Source organism: Tripterygium wilfordii, chromosome 8 (assembly GCF_013401445.1).
Source record: "Tripterygium wilfordii isolate XIE 37 chromosome 8, ASM1340144v1, whole genome shotgun sequence".
NCBI classification, from domain to species: Eukaryota; Viridiplantae; Streptophyta; class Magnoliopsida; order Celastrales; family Celastraceae; genus Tripterygium; species Tripterygium wilfordii.
The window spans coordinates 1,027,197-1,048,747 of NC_052239.1; the positions used below are offsets into that span (position 1 = coordinate 1,027,197).

A 21,551-nucleotide genomic window follows, 5' to 3' on the forward strand; every position below is an offset into this window, starting at 1 on the left:
AATCATCAAGAGGATCAAAGTTGAACCAACGGATCCATCATTAGGCCTACCATGCATCAAAGCCACTAACCTGACATTGGAGAATCAAAATTGATATTTAATCAAATGCTTTGGGAAGCTCTCTATAGATTTCTTTTAATACTGTAAATTCTAGCTGTTAACATGGTATGATCTCTTTGCAATGATCCCATGCAGTTTGTAAACAAAACCATAACACCAATGATGCTATGTTCAAATTTTGACAAGCCAAAAGTAGAACAGAACTATAATAATTCGTGAGGTGGGTCTAAGAGTGTAATAAGAGGGCCATCAATTCTTATATCTATTTGTCTTTTAGACATATTTATCTTTAGACATTCATTGTTGTGGAAACAAAGTGAGTTGCTTTGCCCATTGAGCGACGAGAAAGGTACCAACATTATTACATTAAGGAGAAGCGAGACTCCTAACAAGTCACCAGTGAAGTATTTATGTGTATGCAATTGTGGGGTTGTATACTTGATTGTATTCCTCCTGGATACGCTAGCAAAACTTAGGATATAATTATATATATATTGAAACATTGTATTATAATGTTAGAAGTATCCAAAGGGTACAAAAAGGCCCATGTACTTTGTACACTACTCCCGTATAGAAATTGTTTTGGTAACTTGAAATTATGACCGTTAATTAGGTGAAAAAGTTATCCGACCGTTATGAAGTTTCTTATTGACTCTCATCACATTACCAGCTCAAACAGTAACGCTAATTTGCTTCCCATCCTGGTCAAATATTGCTTGAATTTCAAGTATCCAAGTCTGCATTAAACCGAATCTTGTTTCTGGTTTGAGAGGGAGGAGAAGTCTGGTCCCAATCTTACTGCTCGTACAACTTAAGTTATAAGGAGCTTAATCGTTATAACCGCAATCTAACTGCTTTTCAAAGACAAGTTACGTCTGAAATGGATTTATGTTATGATGATCTACCGGATTAATAATAATAGGAGCAGCTATTCTAATCAAATAGAACAATATTGGAGGATCGATCATATCTTCACTTACATGACTGTAAATTGCAAAAAGCTTCTTTTGAAAATTTACTCATGTACATATTTAGTAATATTACCATATACAAAATCAGGGTTAGAGAAAAAGCAAATCCTCAAACATCTGAAGGTGACTCTATAATCAACCAGGACCGAATTCGGGACAAAAGGGAAAACCAAACCAAGGAAACCATCTTCCATTAATGAAATCTCATGAGCTTATTGAGTTCTGCAAATTCAAGAAACCATTCAAGTTGACGGACTCAAACAGGGCCTTAGCAGTCATTTCTCTTTCAAATCTCCAAATGTAATTCAAACCCACCAATAATTCAGTAACAGCAGCTTCAGTCTTCTCTTGGTTGGCGAAAAACAGTGTCTGCAACAAAAGAACACTTGTTTTTGGCACCAAATTTTGCTGCTCGAAGCTCCGTTCACTTTGCCATTTGATCATGTTGTGTGCAAGTGGGGACAACCACGCCAAGATCCGCCCCAACGCATCCCTCCATTCTCCTGCAAGCACCGGATCGCTCGCTGAGAACCCAACTCCCTTCAATCTCGCCCTTAAATTTGATCTTATACTGTTCGGTAGCATAGCATAAAGATCATCTCTAGCATCAACACCTACCAATTGTGGTGACTTGATCATCTTCATCATAACAATAATCAAATTTGCATAATGAAGAGATAAAGCTGCCGCACCAAGAGTCGATGCAGGTGGCTTTAGGAGCTTCGAATTGGACTCGAAAAATCCAGGTCGAACAGAATCTTTCTGCTCCTCCTCCAGAAGTTTTGTGCTCTTCAACGGCCCTGACACAAAGCTATAGGTACTAGGATTCTCAGTCGGGTACACAGTGGCAGAGGCAGAGAGACTACGTGGAAGAGAAGGTGGGCATCCATGTCCCACGCCGAAAACAAGCTTGATTCTGGCTAGAATAGTAAATATAGACCTCGCCAGCATTGATACAACAGTATCGAAACTTCGATTCCATAGAGATCTCTCTTTTAGGTACTTGACCTCTTGTCTCTGCCAAAATATCTTTTCATGAAGATCCATGATCTTTTGCTCCTTCGTTGAAGACTCGTGGTCTTGTAGGCATTTTTCCAAACAGTTCTCGAGCGTAGTCAACTCCACCATGTCTTTGTACAGAGTGGCCGTGACCGTCACGTACCGGTCCATCTTCTTGTTCCTGGCTTCCATTTCCTTGCAGCTCAGAACCCAACCCGGAGTATCAAGCCCTGTGTCTGCAAACTCGTCGAAAAAATGCTCAAAACGACGGAGATTGCTGTCGTCGCATCGCTTGCTTAATCTTGAAATCGATTTCCCCAGAAACCGAACATTTTCAGCCATCTCGGCACACGCGAGGCCGAGAAGGAATGACTCGTCATTCGACACAATTTTACGTACTCCTTCAATTGCGATCGGTTCGTTGCGGAGACGAGTTATGTTATTGTCAGAGAGGGACTGCCACGAGTGGAGTAGCTTTGACATGAGGCTGGAGATCTCGAAAGATAAAAACCCAACATTGGATTTAGATTTCTTTGATATTTTGATGGTTGGTTTGGAGATTTTAACTGAATCAAAGCTATGTGTTAGCGCAGTCTTCACTTTTACGAGCAAAGTTTCAAAAGCCATTAGTCTTTCGAAATTCTGCGAAGAAGAAGAAGAAGAGAATTATGGCTGCAAATGAGAGGGAGATCTAGACTCCAGAGGGAAATAATTGAAGAGTGGAGTTGCAGAGACACGGCTTGAAGCCGAAGGTGTGCAGATATGAGGCCTCGTGGGATGTTGAGAATAAGAGCATGTCAACTTATCAAGTAGCATTACAAAAATACGGTAAATAACACAACATCATCCAGATAGAGAGAGAGAGAGAGAGAGAGAAAGAGGAGAGTCGCACAAGATATATCTTACACCCACGTGCAATGGTAGTGCGTGAGAGATGTTATGATGAAGAGTATTTTGTCTTTTTGTGGGTTGGAGATTCAGAGGCATTGGAGGCGCGTAGGATATTATTATCTTATTTAACGAGTCCAATGTTATCTCAGTTTACTTTAATGGGGTGCTTGGATGCAGAGAAAAACTTTTTTTTTTCCTTAGACGCTGTTTGTTTCCATAAGGAAGGTAAAAGGGGGGGCATTTGATCATTATTGGCTTCTTCCTTTTGATCTTTTGTAAGGCATGATCATTATTATTAGTGTGTATGTATGTGTATTGGGTGAATTATTATGAACTCATAAAAGATCTATCACACTGTAGCAGACAAGAGAGTAGTATATTAAAATTTTCTCATTGGATTCGGCATTGAGATAGGTAGTGATGAGATGTTTGGAGAGAGTGTGTATGTATGTGATTTGTTAAAGAATCCTTCATGTGCCTTTTTTGCTTGGTGTCTCCTGTAATTAACATGTTAAATATTAATGCATTAGCTTCTCGATCGGAATAAAATGTAATGCTTACATATATCTCTTATATGGGTTTAAAATAAAGAATTAAAATATGGATTTATGTTTTTACTGTATATTTGAAATATGTGAGATAAAGATAATGACTCCCCTCATCATTTCATTTATCCAATCACTAAAAAAATATTCTGGAAAGAAATTTTGTTTTTCATTTGAATTTGTTGAAAGACCAACAAGTAGCGCTCCTTAAGTTGACCAAACATTAGGGTTGACTAATGGAGTCACTAGGAGGAGGAGGAAATGATGCAAAGCCACATAATGTGGTGTCACCAATCCATTGCCTACCGTCCATTACATTCATACTCACACAGTCCCATATATACAGAAAAAACAATATGGATTTATGTAAATATACATAATAACATATTTTTGCTTTGGTGGGTGGAGGAAATGTAAAGAAAACCCCACTTAGAGCAACTCCAGTGGTAAAAACTATATCAAGCACTTCAAAATCATTCTCTCTCTTCTATTCTCTCCTACGTGGCATAACTTAATTGGGTGAGTGGGTACCACAATATACACTATTCATCAACACTTCATACTTTTCAACACTTCATATTCATCTTCTTTATTTTCTCTCTCTTACTTTTTATCATCTCTTTCTTATTTTTCATCATCTCTCTCTTCCTTTTTATCACCTCTCTCTTCCTTTTCATCATCTCTTTCTTCCTTTTCATCATCTCTCTTCACTATTCATCAACTATATACATACTTCATATTTCAAGTGTCATTTTTAACAACAACCTATATTTCAAGTGTCATTATCAAGAAAGTGTGTTTTCAAGTGTTCATTTTCTTCCATTGTAGAACTCTAGCACTCTAAATTTTCCATAAAGTTCACTTTTCAACACTTGAAAATGTGTTATCAAGTGTCCATTGGACATGCTCTTACTCATTTCACATCACATCAAATGTGGTAATAGCTAGATGTGTAGTATTAGTGGGAGAGAGAGTGCTTGTGTTGGGCTGGTGAATTTTGGGTTCATCAAGCACAGAAGTGAATCACTCCATTGGAGAGAGAGGGGGAGATTGACATTTGACTGTTGATCTAAACATTGGTGAGAGTCAAAACATTTACTTAATCAAACTTCAAAGGTTCCTTTTATTAACCAGTTTGGCCTTACTTTTGCCAACAAATGGAACTATGGAAGGGGCAGTAAAGGATCTCTTTGTTTACTTGTCGGAAAGTGACTAGGCAGCCATATCTTGATAACTGTGCCTCTCTAAGACAATTCAGCCTCTCTGTCTCTCACATGCAAATCTTTCTTTAATAATTTCTGTCCAAAACCATAAGAGAGAAATAAATTGATCACACTAGCTCTCCCTAAGTCCCAACCAGCTAGTTGTGTTATTTTATTGCTTAATTAACTCTTTTTCTCAATTTCTCATGTACAATTGATAAACTACAAACTGAACATTTATATATAATAAAAAGACCATCACTTCTAATTCTTTTTTTTAAAAAAAAATTTGGCAGTATTAACGACTTAATCAAACTAATATTGGCAGTTAATTATTGTTAAGATAAAATATCTCACATCAAAAAATTTAGGGAAAACAAAGTGTTTTATGGGTGAAAATCCAACATTTACTTGTTAAGCTAACACATAAGGACGGTTTTAGTATAGCATGTCTGATGTGACTAAGAGTGCGTGCACTTGAAGGATCACTGCATGTTTTTGTTAGCACCCGCCGGCCACACCGGGATTTGCAGTGATTGAATATATATCGATCACCAAGGAAATTGTTTAATTTCCTAACAATAGTATATGCTTGTTTGTTTGATTTCCATGGAGAGCTAGTTCCTCCCTCAAGAATTGTTGGTAAAAGAAGCTTTCATCCCAAGACTACGTACGTACATGTGTGTTATGGAATGTTTGAATTTTGAATGGTTGTCAAAATTATGATGAAATTTGATTTTTCTTATTAATATAGTGCGTCAAAACTATTGTAGCTGTAGCCTCCAAAGGATGTATGAGTACTACTAGATTGGCATTGAGGAAGTAGATCTAACAAAGTAAGAATGGTTTAACAACTGAGGTTGGTCGAATTGGCTGGAATATACAATTATTTTAGTTGGGAGATTCAAGTTCAACTCTTCACGTCAACACTTACGATTTATCAAATACTTTTAAAAAGAGTGACGCGATTCAAGTGTCTAGTCATAAGAAAAAAGTGAGATTGGTTTTGATATGTTTCATTGGACTGGTTCATTGTATCTAATAATCCATCAAACACCAAGTAGATTTAGATTCTCTGCCGACTATAGTGAGAGGCTATTGGTTGTGTGTATATATATACACATAATGATGTAGCACCAAAATGCGTGGATTGATTCTAATTGGCTCATTGACTTTGGGATTCATAAAACACATATGCTTTCCTTCTTAATCAGTAATTAATTGGAAAGATTACATGTATCATGAATACCTGTCTTTTCAGACCTTCACTATATATGTGAATTTCAAGCACATTAATGATGGGTTTCAAGATGGTTGCATAAGTATAAATTAAAGTGGGGTGATCAAGTGTGGTTGAACCACGCGGACAATTTTGATTCCAGGAGGAAGGGGCCTAGTGCATGCTTGATAGCTCTGATGCGGGCATTGATCATTAACCACAAAAAGGCTTTGTTACGTTGGACCAGTGACAACTTACATTATTAATTGCGTGCCATCTCCAACCACACATGCAACTATAAGCGTGGTCTGATGATGCTAACATACATAGCAGCTCCCACTTCCTCATCAATAGAGAGACAACATTTCTTATTTCTTATCAATATAATATATGATGGAGATACAATAGAATGTTCACAGAAAGTGGCCTATACATTCAGACACACAGATATATATATATATATATTATTTTTTTTAAGAATAAAATTAAGGTCAAATACTCGGATTATATAACACTTTAACTGTCTTATATATATATAAATTAACACTTTAGTCGGATGAAACGAAATTGACTGAACATCAAACATGGATGTGGGCCTGCGGCCAAATTAAATCGTAATTTGAACATCAAAGAGGATGTAGACCTTCAATCATAGCTCTAGGCTCAGGAGGCCCAAGCTTGGCCCGAACTTGATAGGGCCTCAAAAAAACATAGATTAGGCTCTGCCTGTAAAAGGATTGGAAGACCGAGACCGGCCCATTGAAACCCTGCTCGTCTAAAGGGCCTAAGCTATAGATGACCACTTGGTCCAGTCCTCCAGCCCGTGACCATTTTTTTTTTTTTGAAGGTCCACAGGCCACGTACACGTTAAGTCAGATGGAAAACTACCCAAATCCCAAACTCCCTAGTGAGAATAGAACCCTGGATCTCAAAGTTCTGGACAGACAACCTAACCAATCAAGTTACCTCCCATTCTCGCAGCCTCTCACCATTGTGATCACTTTTTTCATTGTTTTCTCTTTTATAAACATTTCCCTCGCCTAATTGATGGACGGCGCGGACGTGCGTCACTCTACGAACGGGCTGGACCAAATTATTCTATCACTATGCAGGTGAAGTAGGCCTGGGCCTTTTATCAATGGCTGCTACATGGGATGGCTCAAAAACACTAAATCCGGCCCCATAATAATGGGAATAAGATACATTGAATATGATTCGACGATCTACATCATTTTGAAAACTTGATTTGCGGCAGGGATCTCGCTTGAGCCTTGATGATCTGTATCGCTCATATCTACGTAAATTAATAACCTTCTAATTGAGAATATATGAGCTTTCATTCCATAAAATTGGATTATCGAAAGTAACATGATCAATTATCTATGATTAGATAATTTAAATTAAAATTGTTTTCTTTCCTTATTGACAAATGCAACTACTTCATCATGCGATGATTGAAGCAATGAGAAAAAATGTTCCATGTTATTCTGATTCGCCATACAAGACCCAAATGCAATGATTATGTTATCAGGAAAGGAAAATTGCATTAATTGATCAGCCATTCCATATACTTGAGCCTAAAATATTTATTGGGAAACAACTTCTTATAATTCAAACCTCTACCATAATTAGCCAGATGGGCCGCATTAGTCCAATGGATTGGTGGCATCCCTAGATTAGCTTTGCTTGGGTTTGGCCGCATCCGGGCCTTGGGCAGTGGGCCTGTAGGTTAAGGCCGCAGGCCTGTTCAGCTTGTAAAAAACAAATGGAAAGTACCACATAATAATAATCCATCGTCAATGCAAATATATCAACGGTCCAGAATTAGGGAGTCCTACAAGTAGAGCAGCGGATCTCTGCCCTCTCCTGCTGAGCATGAGAGCTTGAGATTTGAAATTCGAATCATCTTGGTGGTTCCCAAACACCCAATCTCCACATCATTAAAAACAAAATCCTTAGCAAGCGCTCTTCAACGGTCCTTTTCCCATGAACGGCTAGACTTATTTCTCCTCAAATCTGAACCTTATTCCTCGCTTTCTGCCAAACACTTGTTTCCCGGAAAATCTCATTTTCTCAGGAAAATCGTCCCTTCTGGGAAACAAGTTGTTTAGAGAGTCATTCCAGCCGTCAACGAGAATCTATTTCTGCCCAGGTTTGTCCTCAGATCCTTTCTTTTCCTTTTCTTCGTGAATGCTTTATGCTTGGATTTGGATTCCCCTGCTTTGGATTTCCAATGCAGAGACGGGGAATCTAGTGAAACTCCTTTTATCACGGGATGGCTCAATTAAACTGAAACTATTGATCATTAGATGTAACTCAATTAGAAATATAGTATGGAAGTATGATTTCTTCTATTGCTTTTTTTTGTTTTCCCAAATTTGAGAATTTCAACGCCAGCTTGTTATTTCAATGAAATAAATTGTAATTGACAGTGTTACCTTCAACAATTGTGATGCTCATGGTGTCTCTAATGTAGCTGACTTCACCTCGAACAATACGGAATGTATCATCTTTCCAAATTTTGCGTGACGAATTTAATACGGCACTGTAATTTTTCGTCAGTACTTGCACAACTTTGGAGGGATCTATCTTTATTTTATGGTTAAGGAAGACAAAAATATTTTGGCCAATAATAATTGCATTTTCTCTTCTTCTGCATATACATGTTATTTTCTTTTTAAATAGATTGTGCGTTTGTTTGTCTATTTGGTCTAGCAAGTATTGCACTCAATTAGGATTATATATGTTACTTGAGTTATTGTATGCTAAAGGCCTAAAGGGTAAATAAAGTTTCATAGAAATTTAACACTCTAATACTGGTGGACTGCATACAATTATGTTTTTTTGGAGATTTGAGGCCTTCTATTAATTCCACAAATCCTTAAAACTTGGATCTGTTTTTGGTTAGATGTGAGAAAGGGGGCAAAAAAGAAGGAAGATGAAGCTACAAGTTAGGACAATACCTTGAGCTAATAATGCACTACTTAGATATCATTATAACCCAAGGCCTCACTTTGATCTATTTCATTCTTAAGGAGGACCATGCTACATTTGGTAAATAAGTTGTCCTGTTGCAAGCCACCAAGCATTGATATTAGTTGTTAGTTTTTTAAATATGTAACTTGTGTGGTTTATTAAATGGTTTAATCTTAAAGTAAGGATAGGGAGTGATAAGGTCTTGAAGTGTTTAGGTTCTTTACTTTTGTTGTTTCTAACATTGTTTGTTTTGTATACACTAATGACTCCACATATGTATGCAGATAGTAATTTCTATAGATTAACTCCAGTAATTTGTCATCCCTGTCATTTTGGTCTCCCTTTCTCCCTCTAAGGCCGTCCATTCATGACATTTAGCAACATCGTACCCATGCACAAAGGAATAATTATAAATCTTTACCATTAGGGTGTCAATCATGTCTAAAAAGGGTTGTCAGTGTTCAATTTTTTTATAAGGTGTCCGTAATCAAAGCTTGATTGTCAATGACATGTCCCAAAGAGTTGGACCCAATATTTACTGTTCACCAAATAATTCTTGAAAAAATTTGTATTCAGCTCGAATCCCAAATGTTTCGCCTTCCTTTTTGTTTCCTCTTTCTGTCTCACTAAGATATAGAAGTTTAGTTGTTACTAGACTGATTTAAGCAACATGGAAAATGAGAAACTCGAAGCCATAAACCTAGTTTTGAATAAACTGGAGCTCAATGCTGGGACTTTGTTAATCTGCTGCCTTATCTATTTATTTGAGCACTTAACTCTGGACGTCTTGTTGATTACAAAGATTAATTGCTTTTGCAGGTGCAAAACACTTCAACATGGCTAATCTAAAAAATGATCCGCTTTTGCAAGTGGAAACAACTTGTGGATCACTTCTATATGAGCTTCAGGTTTGTATGAAATTAAGACAAAAGCAATCTTCCTTTTGCATTTGCTTATGTTGTCTTCTTCTTTCAGTCTCAATCTTTCTCGCTACAGACACTAAGTTCATTTTTTCTCCTGCTTTTTGAATGAAAAAAAATCAGATAATTTGGGATGAAGTTGGGGAGTCAGATTCAGAAAGGGATAAGATGCTTCTAGAGCTTGAACAAGAGTGTCTCGAGGTATACAGAAGAAAAGTGGATCTGGCCAACCGTAGTAGAGCTCAGCTAAGGCAGGCAATTGCTGATTCAGAAGCAGCACTTGCAGCCATATGTTCAGCAATGGGGGAGCGACCTATTCATATTAGGCAGGTTGGGCATAAATCCATTTGCATTTCTTTTTTTATTTTAAAAATTTGTTGGAAATGTTTTGGCAGTGGATTTAGACATGATTTGGTACGAGTCAGCCCATCAGATGTGCTGGAATTCAGCTAAGTCTTTTGCAATGTGTGAGGATTATTGAAACATATAAATATATAATACTGTTGGGATATTGTGTTACAGTTATGAGAAATGCGTGAAATAGCTTACTTGTGAAGTTAGGAATTTAACTTATGTAGTTATGTTGATGAAGTTGTTGCTGAGGTTCAGTGAAGCCTGATTCATGCTATTTTACCAAGTATTGAAATTAAGAGTAAGCAGGGGAGCAATTTATGAAGTAAATTCTACAGACATGGGAAAGGATTTTTCATCTCTCTCTCTCTCTCTCAGTGTCTGTCTGTGTACAAGTCTATTAAACTTGAACTATCTGTCAATTTACTTATTTTTCAGACTGATCAAACTGCTGAAAGCTTAAAGGAGGAGCTCCGGAGAATTCTTCCGGAACTTGAGGAGATGAAGAAGCGAAAATCTGACCGAAGAAATCAATTCCTCGAAGTTTTAGAGCAAATACAAAAGATCTCAAATGAGATATCTGGGTCTGCGAATCATATTTCCTCCAAAGTGGTTGTGGACGAAACTGATTTGTCCTTAAGAAAGCTTGAAGAGCTACACCGGCAGCTCCATGCACTTCAGAAAGAGAAGGTTCAATTCTTTTCTTGTGCACGAGAGTTGTTTTTTTGACTTTTATCTCTCAATTTACAACATGTTCATACCATTGATCTTCTTATTGGACAGAGTGATCGCTTAAGGCAAATTCAGGACCTCCTAGTTGATTTGGACTCGCTTTGCTTAGTGCTTGGCCTTGACTTTAAACAGACAGCTGGTGAGGTTCACCCCAGTTTTGCAAATTCCGAAGAACTAAGGTGTATAGCTGACGGTACAATTCAGCTGTTGGCTACCACAATACAAAAACTACGAGAGGTTAAAATACAGAGAATGCAAAGGGTAAATAACGGTCCAAAGTACATTTGGTTGTCGGTTTCATTGTACCTTTGGTTCTGAATTAACCATACTGGCCTTTTATTTTGACAGCTTCAAGACCTTGCAACTACAATGTTAGAGCTGTGGAATTTAATGGACACTCCTCTTGAAGAGCAACAGATGTTTCAGAGCGTTACCTGTAATGTCGCTGCTTCTGAACATGAAATAACCAACCCCAACACTCTCTCTGTGAACTTCATCAATCATGTGAGTTATAGAGCATGTTGAAAATGGGATACTTTTATTTTTCATAAAGGTGTTTTTGGTCTTTATTATTCTGCAAAATGGGGATTGATGCGTCTCAGGAGTCAGGACTAACAGAGAAGGATATATGATGTCAGGTTGAAGCAGAAGTGTCTAGGTTGGAAGAATTAAAATCAAGCAAGATGAAAGAACTTGTTCTAAAGAAAAGGTCTGAGCTGGAGGAGATTTGTAGAAAGACGCACTTAATTCCAGTAGCAGATGGTGTGATCGAATATGCAATTGAAGCTGTTGAAGCTGGTACTTGTCTTGACATGAAATGGTCAATTGACACTGCTAAGAGTGTCATTTCTATAAGTTTCTGAATGTTGTGTATCATCCTTATCGATGCAGGAGCCATAGATCCTGCTACTGTTCTTGAACAGATTGAACTTCAAATTGCTAATGTTAAGGAAGAAGCTTTTGGCAGGAAAGATATACTTGAAAAGGTTGAAAAATGGATGGCTGCTTGTGAGGAGGAGTGCTGGCTCGAGGAGTACAACAGGGTTAAGTACCTACAGCAATTTGATACCTCATTTGATCTATATTGATGTCCTTAATTAATTTCTACCTTCGTGGCTTGCAGGATGAAAACCGCTACAATGCAGGAAGAGGTGCTCATCTCACGCTCAAGCGCGCAGAGAAAGCCCGTTCCTTGGTTAATAAGCTTCCAGGTATCTGCTGCATTGTGTGTAAACATCTTGAATGGTATGTGCACATCTTGTTCACGGAGAGAGGTTTTATACTTATGGGTTAAGTTGTTACCTCGCACGTCATCAAAGCTTACGTTAATATCTTCCAGTAATGTCGTTAAAGTCAGTAAAATTGGTATTGCTATTGTTTGTAGCGTTCTATGATGCAAACAACCTTTAGAATTCAAATCTTTGTTCTTTCTGCTGTTCTTCTCAGCTATACGCTTTCTGTATCTTGCCTGAGACATGCATGTGCTGAGTTACAGAGATCTATTGATAGTAAATTGGTCTCTTCCATGTTTCTCCAGGGATGGTGGAGGCATTGGCATCAAAGACCATAGCATGGGAAAAGGATAGGGGCTTTGATTTCTTATATGATGGTGTAAGTTTATAACTTTATATATCTAAAGATTTAGTTTTCATGAGTATTTTCTGTAAGAGTTCACATAATCACATGTGCCCATAATCGATTACTTCCATGAAAATTCAACTGCATTTTCTGTTACCCACTGCTACCAGATTCCCCTTCTTTCCATGCTAGAAGAGTACACTCTACTGCAGCAGGAGAAAGAAGAAGAACGTCGTAGACTGCGGGTATTACCCTGTTACCTTTCATTTTGTTTAATCATTTTCCTTGCCAAAAGAGACTAAAATAATCAACCATCACATTTGTTTCGAACAGGTTGAAGGTTCGAATCCTTACACACTAAAAACAGCTAATATTAAAGGGAACATTATTCACCAAACAAAAAATCAATAGGATTTTCTGCTTCATCATGCACTTAATGGTGGTTTAAGAATACCTGTTTATGAACTATGATTGTTTCTCTTTTTTAGGACCAGAAGAAACTGCAGGGGCAGCTGATGGCTGAGCAGGAGGCACTTTATGGATCGAAACCAAGCCCTTCAAAGCCTCAGAGTGTGAAAAAAGCTCCTAGAGTTTCAACTGGAGGTGCAGGCAGTAGAAGACTCTCTCTTGGTGGAGCTAATATTCAGACTCCTAAACCTGATTTACTTCAATCTACAAAAGCTACTCCACGTGCAGCAAAAAAAATCAATCGAATTCAGCAAAATGAATTTTTGAATCCACGCCAAGGAGATGGCTTTGCAGTTCTATCTGCAGGTAGGTCCTTGGACTTGTTACTGCATGAGATGAGTTACCTGCAGAGTATTACAAGCCATAAGATTGCTGCAAAATGTCTTTTGTTATCCCATTTTTTTGGTTTTGTTTGTAGAATAATATTGGAACAAGAAATTGCAACTGTGGCTTGCCAACCACAACTTTGGTTGTGGGAAACAAAGCTAAAGTCTATTTGCATGTTCATAAAATCTTGAAATAGGAATATGATTCTATGATTTTTTTTAGTTAATCGAACACTTCTTATTGGTCAAAGCTGAAAATATTTTATTAAAAATCATTATTTTGTCCGTTGGTATTATAATAGCAGGTTGGATTATTGGTGCCCTATTCCTGTTACCAGCTAATGGCACACAATGCCTGGATTGCGATTGTTTTAGTGATGCTTATGACATCGTTGGAATTATCCTTTGCTCTAGTGGGTGAAAAAAAGATGAAAGTTGTTTCCATTTCACTTAGCAACTATAATATGTTTGTGCTTATTTTTTTATCATCTGTTTTGTAGGTAGGAGAGGCTTGGACATTGCAGGTCTTCCTGCGAGAAACCACTCCTTCGGTACTGCCAATTCTTGTGAGCCAGAATCACCGAGGATGAGGAAACCATTCTCACCTCTCTCTTCCACAGCATCATCCAAGGTCAATATTAACAACTCGCTCGAAGATCCAAACATATCACATGCCGAAAGATTACAGAAAACACTTCCAACTAACGATCTGTCTTTCACTACACCTTCGAAGACAACTTCTGTTGCAGATGAAGAGAATAGGACTCCCAGGGCGGCGCCAATTCCGGTGCCCTCTACTCCTTCAACAGTTTCAGTTCCTATGCAGACTGCTATGACCCCTGCTCCCCCACCAGTTGCTTTTGGTGCCAATCCAGTTGATGATGTTCCTGAGGAGATTGAGTATTCATTCGAGGAAAGACGGGCTGAGTTTGTAGTTCCTAAAACCCACATGAAGTCCATGGTGGAAGTATGATCTTATACTGATCTATTTGATTTTCATTTGGTACTTTTGGAATTTATGATGGGATAAGTCAATTGTAATTGGCTGTTCTATCTTTGTACATAGTCTATGAGAAGTTAACGTGGACTAAGATGTCGGAGTTTTCTTCCCTGGTGAATTTGAGCTCATGTCGATCAGTTTCTTCCATTTTTGCGTGTCAATTGTAGTTGGCTTATTCACACTGACGCCATTGCATCATCGGCCTTTGCTGTATTGCTGTGACATTTCATTCCATGTCTTTAACTCCATTACTTGAAACTCTGCTGGAAGTTATAATATTCTTGTTGTAAGTTGTAACAAAGCATCCTTTGCTGTATTGAGCATGCACATTGCTGAAATTGTTAGACATAGCAGACCAGAAGATTTTCCAAGACTTGCTGTGTGTTTTCTGATTATCCAGAAGACATATTCCCCTTTGATTGTTTTCCAACAATTTCAAAAAGTTGTGTACAAACTGCATTCTAAACTGGGTTTTGTTTTGAATTAGTTATGGTGATCAAGGACATGAAGAAGCTGCATGCATAGCTACTTTTGGAACCGGTAGCTTTGGCTTTTTTGCTCTGTGGTCTGTAAGAGGAGTGGCTTTAATGGTAAATTTCCTAAAGTAGAGAGGGCAATTAAATTAGATTTTGTTTAGTCAATTTTAGTTTAACTGAAAAAACACAGGAGATTGTTGCTTATTAAAGGAGATGTCAGTAGTTGGATTTATGGGCATGGCTCCAGCCTCCAATGCTAGAGCTTTACAGCTTTAATAAAACTATTTGTTTTTTCTGGGGAGCTTTAAATAAAAGATAAAACATTTTTTTTTCTTTTCCCAAATTTCATTTTTTTAATATCAACATTTACTAGCTCTGCCATTTATTAAATATTTAAATCACGTTTATTGAATTTCCAAGACGGACCTGAATCATTTTCTTAACCATAATTTATACTTGAATTTTTTCAATTAAAATATTAATTATGAATTAAATTCGCAATATTAAATTATATTCTTTTTCAATTTTCTTTTTCTTTTTATTTTTCCGATTTTTCTACTTTATTTTTTCTCCTTTTCCTGGAGAACCCTAAAAAAATCCTCTTGCCTTGATGAAATTCTGCGATCACACAATTTTTTTCATTTTTCCCCTGTAATTTTTGCCAGGTTCATGTTAACTTTTTCTGTTTCATCAAAAATTTCGCCATCGAATCTCTGTGCAGCGTCTGCAATGGTGGAGTTTTAATCCTCAAAGTTCTTCTTTTGTGTTTCACAGAGCAAGGCAGATGGTAAAAGCTGTATCATTTAGCTGTTGATCTTCAATAATTCAACTAGGGCCTTGAGTTTTTTTTTTTTTTGGTATTTCTGTAGGACTCGAGTTGTTCTTTATATTTCTGCTCATTGTCCTTATTTAAATTTGTTTATGGATCAATTTATGCATGAATTAGTTGTAGGTAATTTTTTTGTTATTTAATGTATTAGGGTTTTAGAGATTTTTATAGGGCTTTTGCTTGTTTGATCTGTGAATGGAGGCAAAAGAGGGAATGAATTTTGAGGTTGCATTGAGGGGTGAGGAAGCTCCTGATAGCTATAGAATTGTCTCTAGGGCTACTGAAAACCCTAGCCAACTACCCTGTCCCACAGTGGCCTTTCTGGTGGGCGTGGCGGCGACTCTGGCTCCGGGTACTGAGGTGGTAAAGAAAAAGAGGGGGAGGCCAAGAAAGAACAGTGCTGATGGGACAGTGACGATGGCCCTGTCTCCCATGCCGATATCATCATCAATTCCGCTCACCGGAGACTTGTCATCGTTTCCACGTGGACGAGGGTGCCATATTGATTCCATAAAGAAGTCTCATAAATTTGAATATAAGACCTCAGGTAAAAACAGGGGTTCTTTAAACGTCAAATTGTCAATAATATTTAGCGTTGATTATGTGTCACACACATTTGTGATCTTGAAATCATGATCTTTCGTGTTATTATAAATGAGATTGAAGTGTCTTACATTTCACTACTGCACTACATTTGGGATATCCATAATTGACATTAAAGTGCTTGACATTTCACTATTGCACTCCTTTGGGGTCTTTAAATTGTGATCTGTTACGCAGCTACAACCAAGTTTTAAGTGTTCACATTTGAAATTATGTTCAATTTGTGGTTTGGGTTTTGCATTAGAGCTGAAAAGAGTTTTTGTTTGGTTTGATGAAGGGGTGGGGACCCTTATCTCTGTGATTTCCTGACCCATATCTGGAATTAATGGTTGAAAGTGAGGGAGAACCGGATTTGATGCTGATGCTGCCATATGAGGAATCTTTCTGCTCTGGCAGTCTGGCTAAGAATTATGTATTTGTTGGTTGTTACCTTTTATGAGTGGAAATGGGAAATTCAGAAGAGTCTACTGCAAAGAGAAATTTTTTTTTTGATAAATAAGAGAATTATTTAAGGTGCCAATTGTTTAGTTGTTGACCAATAAGAATGGGTCCAAATCTATTTTAAGCTGGTAATCAATTTAGGGATGCAAACAAATACTGGTATTGGGTTGCAGCACTTAATTGAATTGCCCCAGTTTTTTAAAGAAATGAAGAACATAGCATTGCATCAACCACGCCAACTTAGAAAATAAAAGGAAAGGTGAAGAAAATTAATGGCTGGTCTGTTTTTGAGTAGGTAGAAAACAAGGAATCTTATTGTTATCATAAATCTGAACTATAAGCTATTGTAGATGTTAGTTTGATTGCATTATTCTTATGGAATTTTTTTTTTTTTATATATTTTTTGTCACATTTCTTGGCATCTCCGGACAACAGCATCTTCAGTGCTATACTTCACTCTAGCAATGATCTACAAAGTCTAAAAATTAATTTTTCTGATTATATCATACGAGACATTCAAGGGAACTGTGTCATTATTTTGGGTAAATTTACTTTGTCAATAGTCAATTGAAACTGCATTCTCATTAAGAGTGAATTTTGTAGACTCTTTTGCAAAGGTAGGAGCTCTGTTATATGTAAAGTATATGCTCGTGTTTGATATTTTGCACTAGTTTTGTTTCTGATGAAATGATTAGACCTGGTGTTAGTTCTGCAACAACTAAATTCTTTCAAAATGTCATTTTACAGGTGATAAAATTGCGTCCTTTTTTGGAGCAAATTTCACACCCTTTGTTATTACAGTCAATGCGGGTGAGGTAGGCCTTTGAAAATATATTTAAATTATCCTGACTAAGGATGCAATTGAGATTGTTTCTCTTTGTGCCTCTCTTTTATGGAAATGAATATTTTTAGTAAGTAGTCTGTTGAAGTCACATGCTGGACCCTAAGTGGTCTTTTTATGTAGCTGATCCCAAATACTGGATAAGGTTTGCTGTTGTTGCTTAGTAAGACAAAACAAAAAGACAATCACAGATTCTCTATTGAAATGATTTTTTAAGAATTATAATTTCAGCAATTGTTTTTAGTCAGTGACTGGTGTGTTCAAATATTTTGCATTTCTTACTTTTCCCATGGTTGTTGCAGGATGTTACAATGAAGGTTATGTCATTTTTGTGGCAAGGTGCTCGTGCTATATGCATTCTTTCTGCAAATGGTACCATTTCAAATGTTACACTCTGTCAACCCACTTCTTTTGGGGGCACTCTAACATATGAGGTGTGGCATTCATCCTTCCTGCTATTATCTCTTGCACAAACTGAAATGATTTAGATGTAGGAAATGTTAGCAAGTAGAGTACACATTTCCCTTTGGTGAACAGTATGATGGTTAGTGGTGAACAAACTGCGAGTAGCTTAGCAAAAGTAATTTTGGTAACGTTAAACAAATAATACACGTTGTCATTTGTCCTGCTTCTGCTTCGTCTTCTTTTGCTTCTGCTTCTGCTTCATGGTAGAATGATGATCCACATATAACCCGGTCCTAAACCCTAACGATGATACTCTCATAAATCATAACTGTCTGCTGCCATCTCAAGTTGGCCGACTTTACTTCTCCTGTAGGTAGTTAATTAATGAAGTGGCCGAAAAAACTGTGGATAATTTAATCATACTTTGTGAATTTAAAACATTGGAAGAATCATCAAGCTTTAGCATTTTTTCTCCACAGGGTTGTTTTGAGATACTCTCTTTGTCTGGATCGTACACGCCTATTGAGAATGGAGGTACAAAGAGTAGATCTGGAGGAATGAGCGTGTCTCTGGCTTGGCCAGATGGTCGTGTTGTTGGGGGAGGACTTGCTGGTTTGTTGGTGGCAGCTGGGCCTGTGCAGGTAAGAATTTTACAGAGTAAATATATAGGGAGAGGATTAGGGGGAAAATTTCATTCATTGCTCAGTGCTATCATGGGTTTGCATCTTCTTTTGATAATATTATGAAAATACAAATATTTTACTTTGGCATAAGATTATAAAAAAAAGAAAATTTTATAGTTAAAAAAAGAGTAACTAATTGATATTGTAACAACAAATGGCAAAAGTCCTGAAATAGATAACTATGACGAGTGCAAAATATTGCTTGCTGTCGCTGCTGTCCAAAAGCAAGTTGTGCATCTTGATGTATCATCTCTGAATTTATTCGAATATCAGGTTGTAGTGGCCAGTTTTCTACCAGGTCACCAGCAGGAGCAGAAACACAAAAAGCAGAGGAGTGAGCCCGCAGTAGCTGCCACCCCAATCACCACAAATGCTCTCTCTGTAATTGCTGCAGAAGAATCGAAAGGTGCCTATGATGGAAACTATGGTGTAGTAAAGCCAAGTGTTGCACCCTCTTCATCTTTCCATGGATACAGTCCAGCTTCTCTGAATCAATTACAAATCTTTAGCAACTCAGCTGCTGACAATAAGACATCTTCTCCTGGAGATGATTCTGAAGGCCCAGGCCAATCAAACAGTGAGGTTTCTTCGTGATCAAGTTCAAACTGTATACCCTTGTTGTATCTTCATTGTTTTTTATGTAGATTAACAGCATTAGGTTAAGTTGTCCGGAATAAGTATAAACGTGTTGGCTATTATTAAGGACAAGATAGGCTTTGAATTGGAGATATATTTGCCCGAGAGTTGTGCTATTTCTGATTAGCTTTAGGTAGGATTTATTTAGGATTATCCAGTGGCCGGCACTGCAGTGTACCATCTAGTGTTGTCTGATTTGTTAGTGTAACATTTCTAGATGTATGAAATTAACCTGATGTTGTTTATGCCTTACCATTCAAAAGTACCAAGTTGAAGCACTAGGCATAATTTGTTGGTTGCCCAGATGCTCTCTTCATAGGTTTACAGTTCAGTTTTGTTGAATATGTTCTTCATTGCTATTTCCGCAGACTGTTTTTCTTAACATATATGTTTCTTTTGATCTGATTGCGAATGCACCCTTTTGTTGGATAATCCCTTGTCAGTTTATTATACAAATTGACACCACCAGATGAGAGCATTCAGAAATGCAGACCTATGATTGAAATATGACTGCCAATGATTGCTGTCCGACTAGAGTTGAGTTTCCATAAAAAATCGAAGTGATGAAGCTAGGTCAAATGCGTCCACTGTAGAATCAAAAAGCCTGTCTTTCCCAAGAGAGATTCAACATCTTGAGCATTTAAAGTTGTTATGAAAAGGCAATTTTATCACTTGAAACATGAAGAATATGAGTGTATGACTCAGAACGGAATGATTAATCACCCAAAATAACATAACAAACTAATACTACTTCCAGAGTACAAAGACATCAAAGTTACATGGACTAAATCATCAAAAACTGAATATAGATATGGAAATCCGTTCCAAACAAAATTGTTGATTCAAGAGTAAAACGCCGCACTCAAATCAAATCAACACAAACACGAGCAAAACTCAAATCAACACAGTCCATGCTAACGCATCTAGCAGCAATACACAGGTTGGTTATCGATGCATCACCTCTTCCTCTTATTGTTTCCAGGGCCTCCACCCTTATTAAAAGCTTTAAAATGATCTGTGGTTTCAGCTGTGTTCTGCTTTCTTAAGCCCTTCCTCCCACCATGTCCAAACTTTGAGTTCTTGAATTCCCTGTTCTTTTGTTTATTCTCCAAACCTTTCTTTCCTTTTCCACCTTGTCTAGCCTTCCCTCCGGAACGATCGCCAGGAGCTGCCCCTGGCCTCTTTTTATTAGACCTCTCAAATGATTTCCCATCTTCAAAGGCAAAATCCATCTCACTGCCTTTATCGCCCCCAGCAAACCCACTCTGCTGCCTCTGCTTCCTCCACTTCTTGACACTCTCTATCTCCTCTTTTTTCTGTTTGGCTCTCTCTTTCAGCTTCTGGGCTTGAACCTCTTTTGCCAGTTTCTTGGCCTCCCTAGCCTTCCTTCTCTCATCAGCCTCCTCCCTACTTCTCTTCTCTGCCAAAAACCTACCCCTTACTTTCTCCATGTGAGCATCTGATTTCACCATCTCAGCATAATAGTCAGGAGGCCTGAGGAAAGGAAGCTTCATTGACTGAAGCTTCTCAAAGGCCTGCCTTGTTCCTTCCAAAGCCTGTCTATAGAAAGCAGCCTCTCGGTGCAAGTCATCATTGACATCAACCTCCTGCTCTTGATTAACGTCAATCGAAAGCTTGTGTATCCATCCCGCATTTTCTGGCCATCTAATATCTTGAAGTTTATCTCCAAGACCATCCCTATCGTACACAGAGTCCTTCTTAGGTTCCATCAACTTCACATCTCCTTCTTCTTCCTCATCCTCCTCTTCAGATTCAGTATCGGATTCATAAGCTTCCCCCTCTATTTCATCATCTTCCATCACATCCTCATCGAGCAAGGTCGAGTTCTTACTAGGCATCCTCATTAGCGAAACCTATTATACAAAGAAATTTAAAAACCCAGTTTAGACTCATACTAAGAGTAACTGGTTGATAAACTACTTGACTATACCGAATGCTTGAATAAGAAAATCACATAAAATCTTAATAATTTTCACGTTGTTCACATCAAATCGGTCTCCATTCCACACACAGAGGGAAAAAAAAAGCCCCAAACTTCTCCATGAAAATGATGAAATATAACTTGAATGGGAGGGAAAAAAGGAGAATTCTAGTAGACCATAGATGGATATTCAATTAAACATCACAAAATCAGTAATAAACGGAGAAATACATACCATCAATTCAGCCGAGGTTTTTGCCGGACGATTTGTTGATTTGGGATCCTCCACCCGTATGCTTTTCAATTAAGGAGGCACAACCCTAACAAAACCCTCGCCGAAGAGAGAAGCAGCTGAACAAAAGGCCCATTATAAGCCCATTTACATAGCCCATTATAAACTGAAGCTTATAGCCCAAAGGCTTTTTCACAACCTTGGAACAGAATTCAATCATCGTCG

At 37.7% G+C, this 21,551-nt stretch overlaps 4 protein-coding genes across 5 annotated transcripts; 2 read left to right on the forward strand and 2 right to left on the reverse strand.

Annotated features, from left to right (window-relative positions):
* Positions 1–961: 961 nt before the first annotated feature.
* Positions 962–2,881, reverse strand: LOC120003714 (protein PSK SIMULATOR 1-like). Of its 2 annotated transcripts, XM_038852766.1 has the most exons (3): positions 1,724–2,881; positions 1,237–1,645; positions 962–1,103 (listed from the first exon to the last, which is right to left on the reverse strand). In XM_038852766.1, exons 1-3 carry the CDS (start codon positions 2,655–2,657, stop codon positions 1,076–1,078), a joined length of 1,371 nt encoding a protein of 456 aa, XP_038708694.1. In that variant the 5' UTR covers positions 2,658–2,881; the 3' UTR covers positions 962–1,075. The 2 variants fall into 2 exon arrangements, with proteins under 2 accessions (XP_038708694.1, XP_038708693.1); XM_038852765.1 differs by having other exon boundaries at positions 1,237–2,879.
* Positions 2,882–7,760: 4,879 nt separating this feature from the next.
* LOC120004044 (65-kDa microtubule-associated protein 3-like) lies at positions 7,761–14,496 on the forward strand. Its single transcript, XM_038853263.1, has 13 exons — positions 7,761–8,039; positions 9,683–9,771; positions 9,907–10,113; positions 10,573–10,824; positions 10,918–11,127; positions 11,215–11,370; positions 11,505–11,664; positions 11,758–11,909; positions 11,990–12,077; positions 12,404–12,477; positions 12,615–12,689; positions 12,933–13,218; positions 13,739–14,496. The coding sequence occupies exons 2-13, from the start codon at positions 9,700–9,702 to the stop codon at positions 14,209–14,211; spliced, it is 2,205 nt and encodes a 734-aa protein (XP_038709191.1). The 5' UTR covers positions 7,761–8,039; positions 9,683–9,699; the 3' UTR covers positions 14,212–14,496.
* A 469-nt stretch (positions 14,497–14,965) lies between these two features.
* LOC120004045 (AT-hook motif nuclear-localized protein 6-like) lies at positions 14,966–19,407 on the forward strand. Its single transcript, XM_038853264.1, has 5 exons — positions 14,966–16,090; positions 17,335–17,402; positions 17,731–17,862; positions 18,313–18,474; positions 18,790–19,407. The coding sequence occupies exons 1-5, from the start codon at positions 15,739–15,741 to the stop codon at positions 19,108–19,110; spliced, it is 1,035 nt and encodes a 344-aa protein (XP_038709192.1). The 5' UTR covers positions 14,966–15,738; the 3' UTR covers positions 19,111–19,407.
* Positions 19,408–19,841: 434 nt separating this feature from the next.
* Positions 19,842–21,486, reverse strand: LOC120004033 (probable rRNA-processing protein EBP2 homolog). Its single transcript, XM_038853247.1, has 2 exons — positions 21,330–21,486; positions 19,842–21,026 (listed from the first exon to the last, which is right to left on the reverse strand). Exons 1-2 carry the CDS (start codon positions 21,330–21,332, stop codon positions 20,109–20,111), a joined length of 921 nt encoding a protein of 306 aa, XP_038709175.1. The 5' UTR covers positions 21,333–21,486; the 3' UTR covers positions 19,842–20,108.
* Positions 21,487–21,551: the final 65 nt, after the last annotated feature.

What these genes read in the sequence shown, in the direction of transcription:
- LOC120004045 (XM_038853264.1), top strand. Translation starts at nt 15,739, where the DNA reads ATGGAGGCAAAAGAGGGAATGAATTTTGAGGTTGCATTGAGGGGTGAG. An exon ending in ATTTGAATATAAGACCTCAG is followed by an intron (nt 16,091 to 17,334) that starts GTAAAAACAGGG and finishes GTCATTTTACAG; the next exon opens with GTGATAAAATTGCGTCCTTT. An exon ending in GGGGCACTCTAACATATGAG is followed by an intron (nt 17,863 to 18,312) that starts GTGTGGCATTCA and finishes TTTTCTCCACAG; the next exon opens with GGTTGTTTTGAGATACTCTC.
- LOC120003714 (XM_038852765.1), bottom strand. Translation starts at nt 2,657, where the DNA reads ATGGCTTTTGAAACTTTGCTCGTAAAAGTGAAGACTGCGCTAACACAT. An exon ending in CAGAACTCAATAAGCTCATG is followed by an intron (nt 1,104 to 1,236) that starts AGATTTCATTAA and finishes TTTTGTATATGG; the next exon opens with TAATATTACTAAATATGTAC.
- LOC120004044 (XM_038853263.1), top strand. Translation starts at nt 9,700, where the DNA reads ATGGCTAATCTAAAAAATGATCCGCTTTTGCAAGTGGAAACAACTTGT. An exon ending in GACCTATTCATATTAGGCAG is followed by an intron (nt 10,114 to 10,572) that starts GTTGGGCATAAA and finishes CTTATTTTTCAG; the next exon opens with ACTGATCAAACTGCTGAAAG. An exon ending in CTTGGTTAATAAGCTTCCAG is followed by an intron (nt 12,078 to 12,403) that starts GTATCTGCTGCA and finishes ATGTTTCTCCAG; the next exon opens with GGATGGTGGAGGCATTGGCA.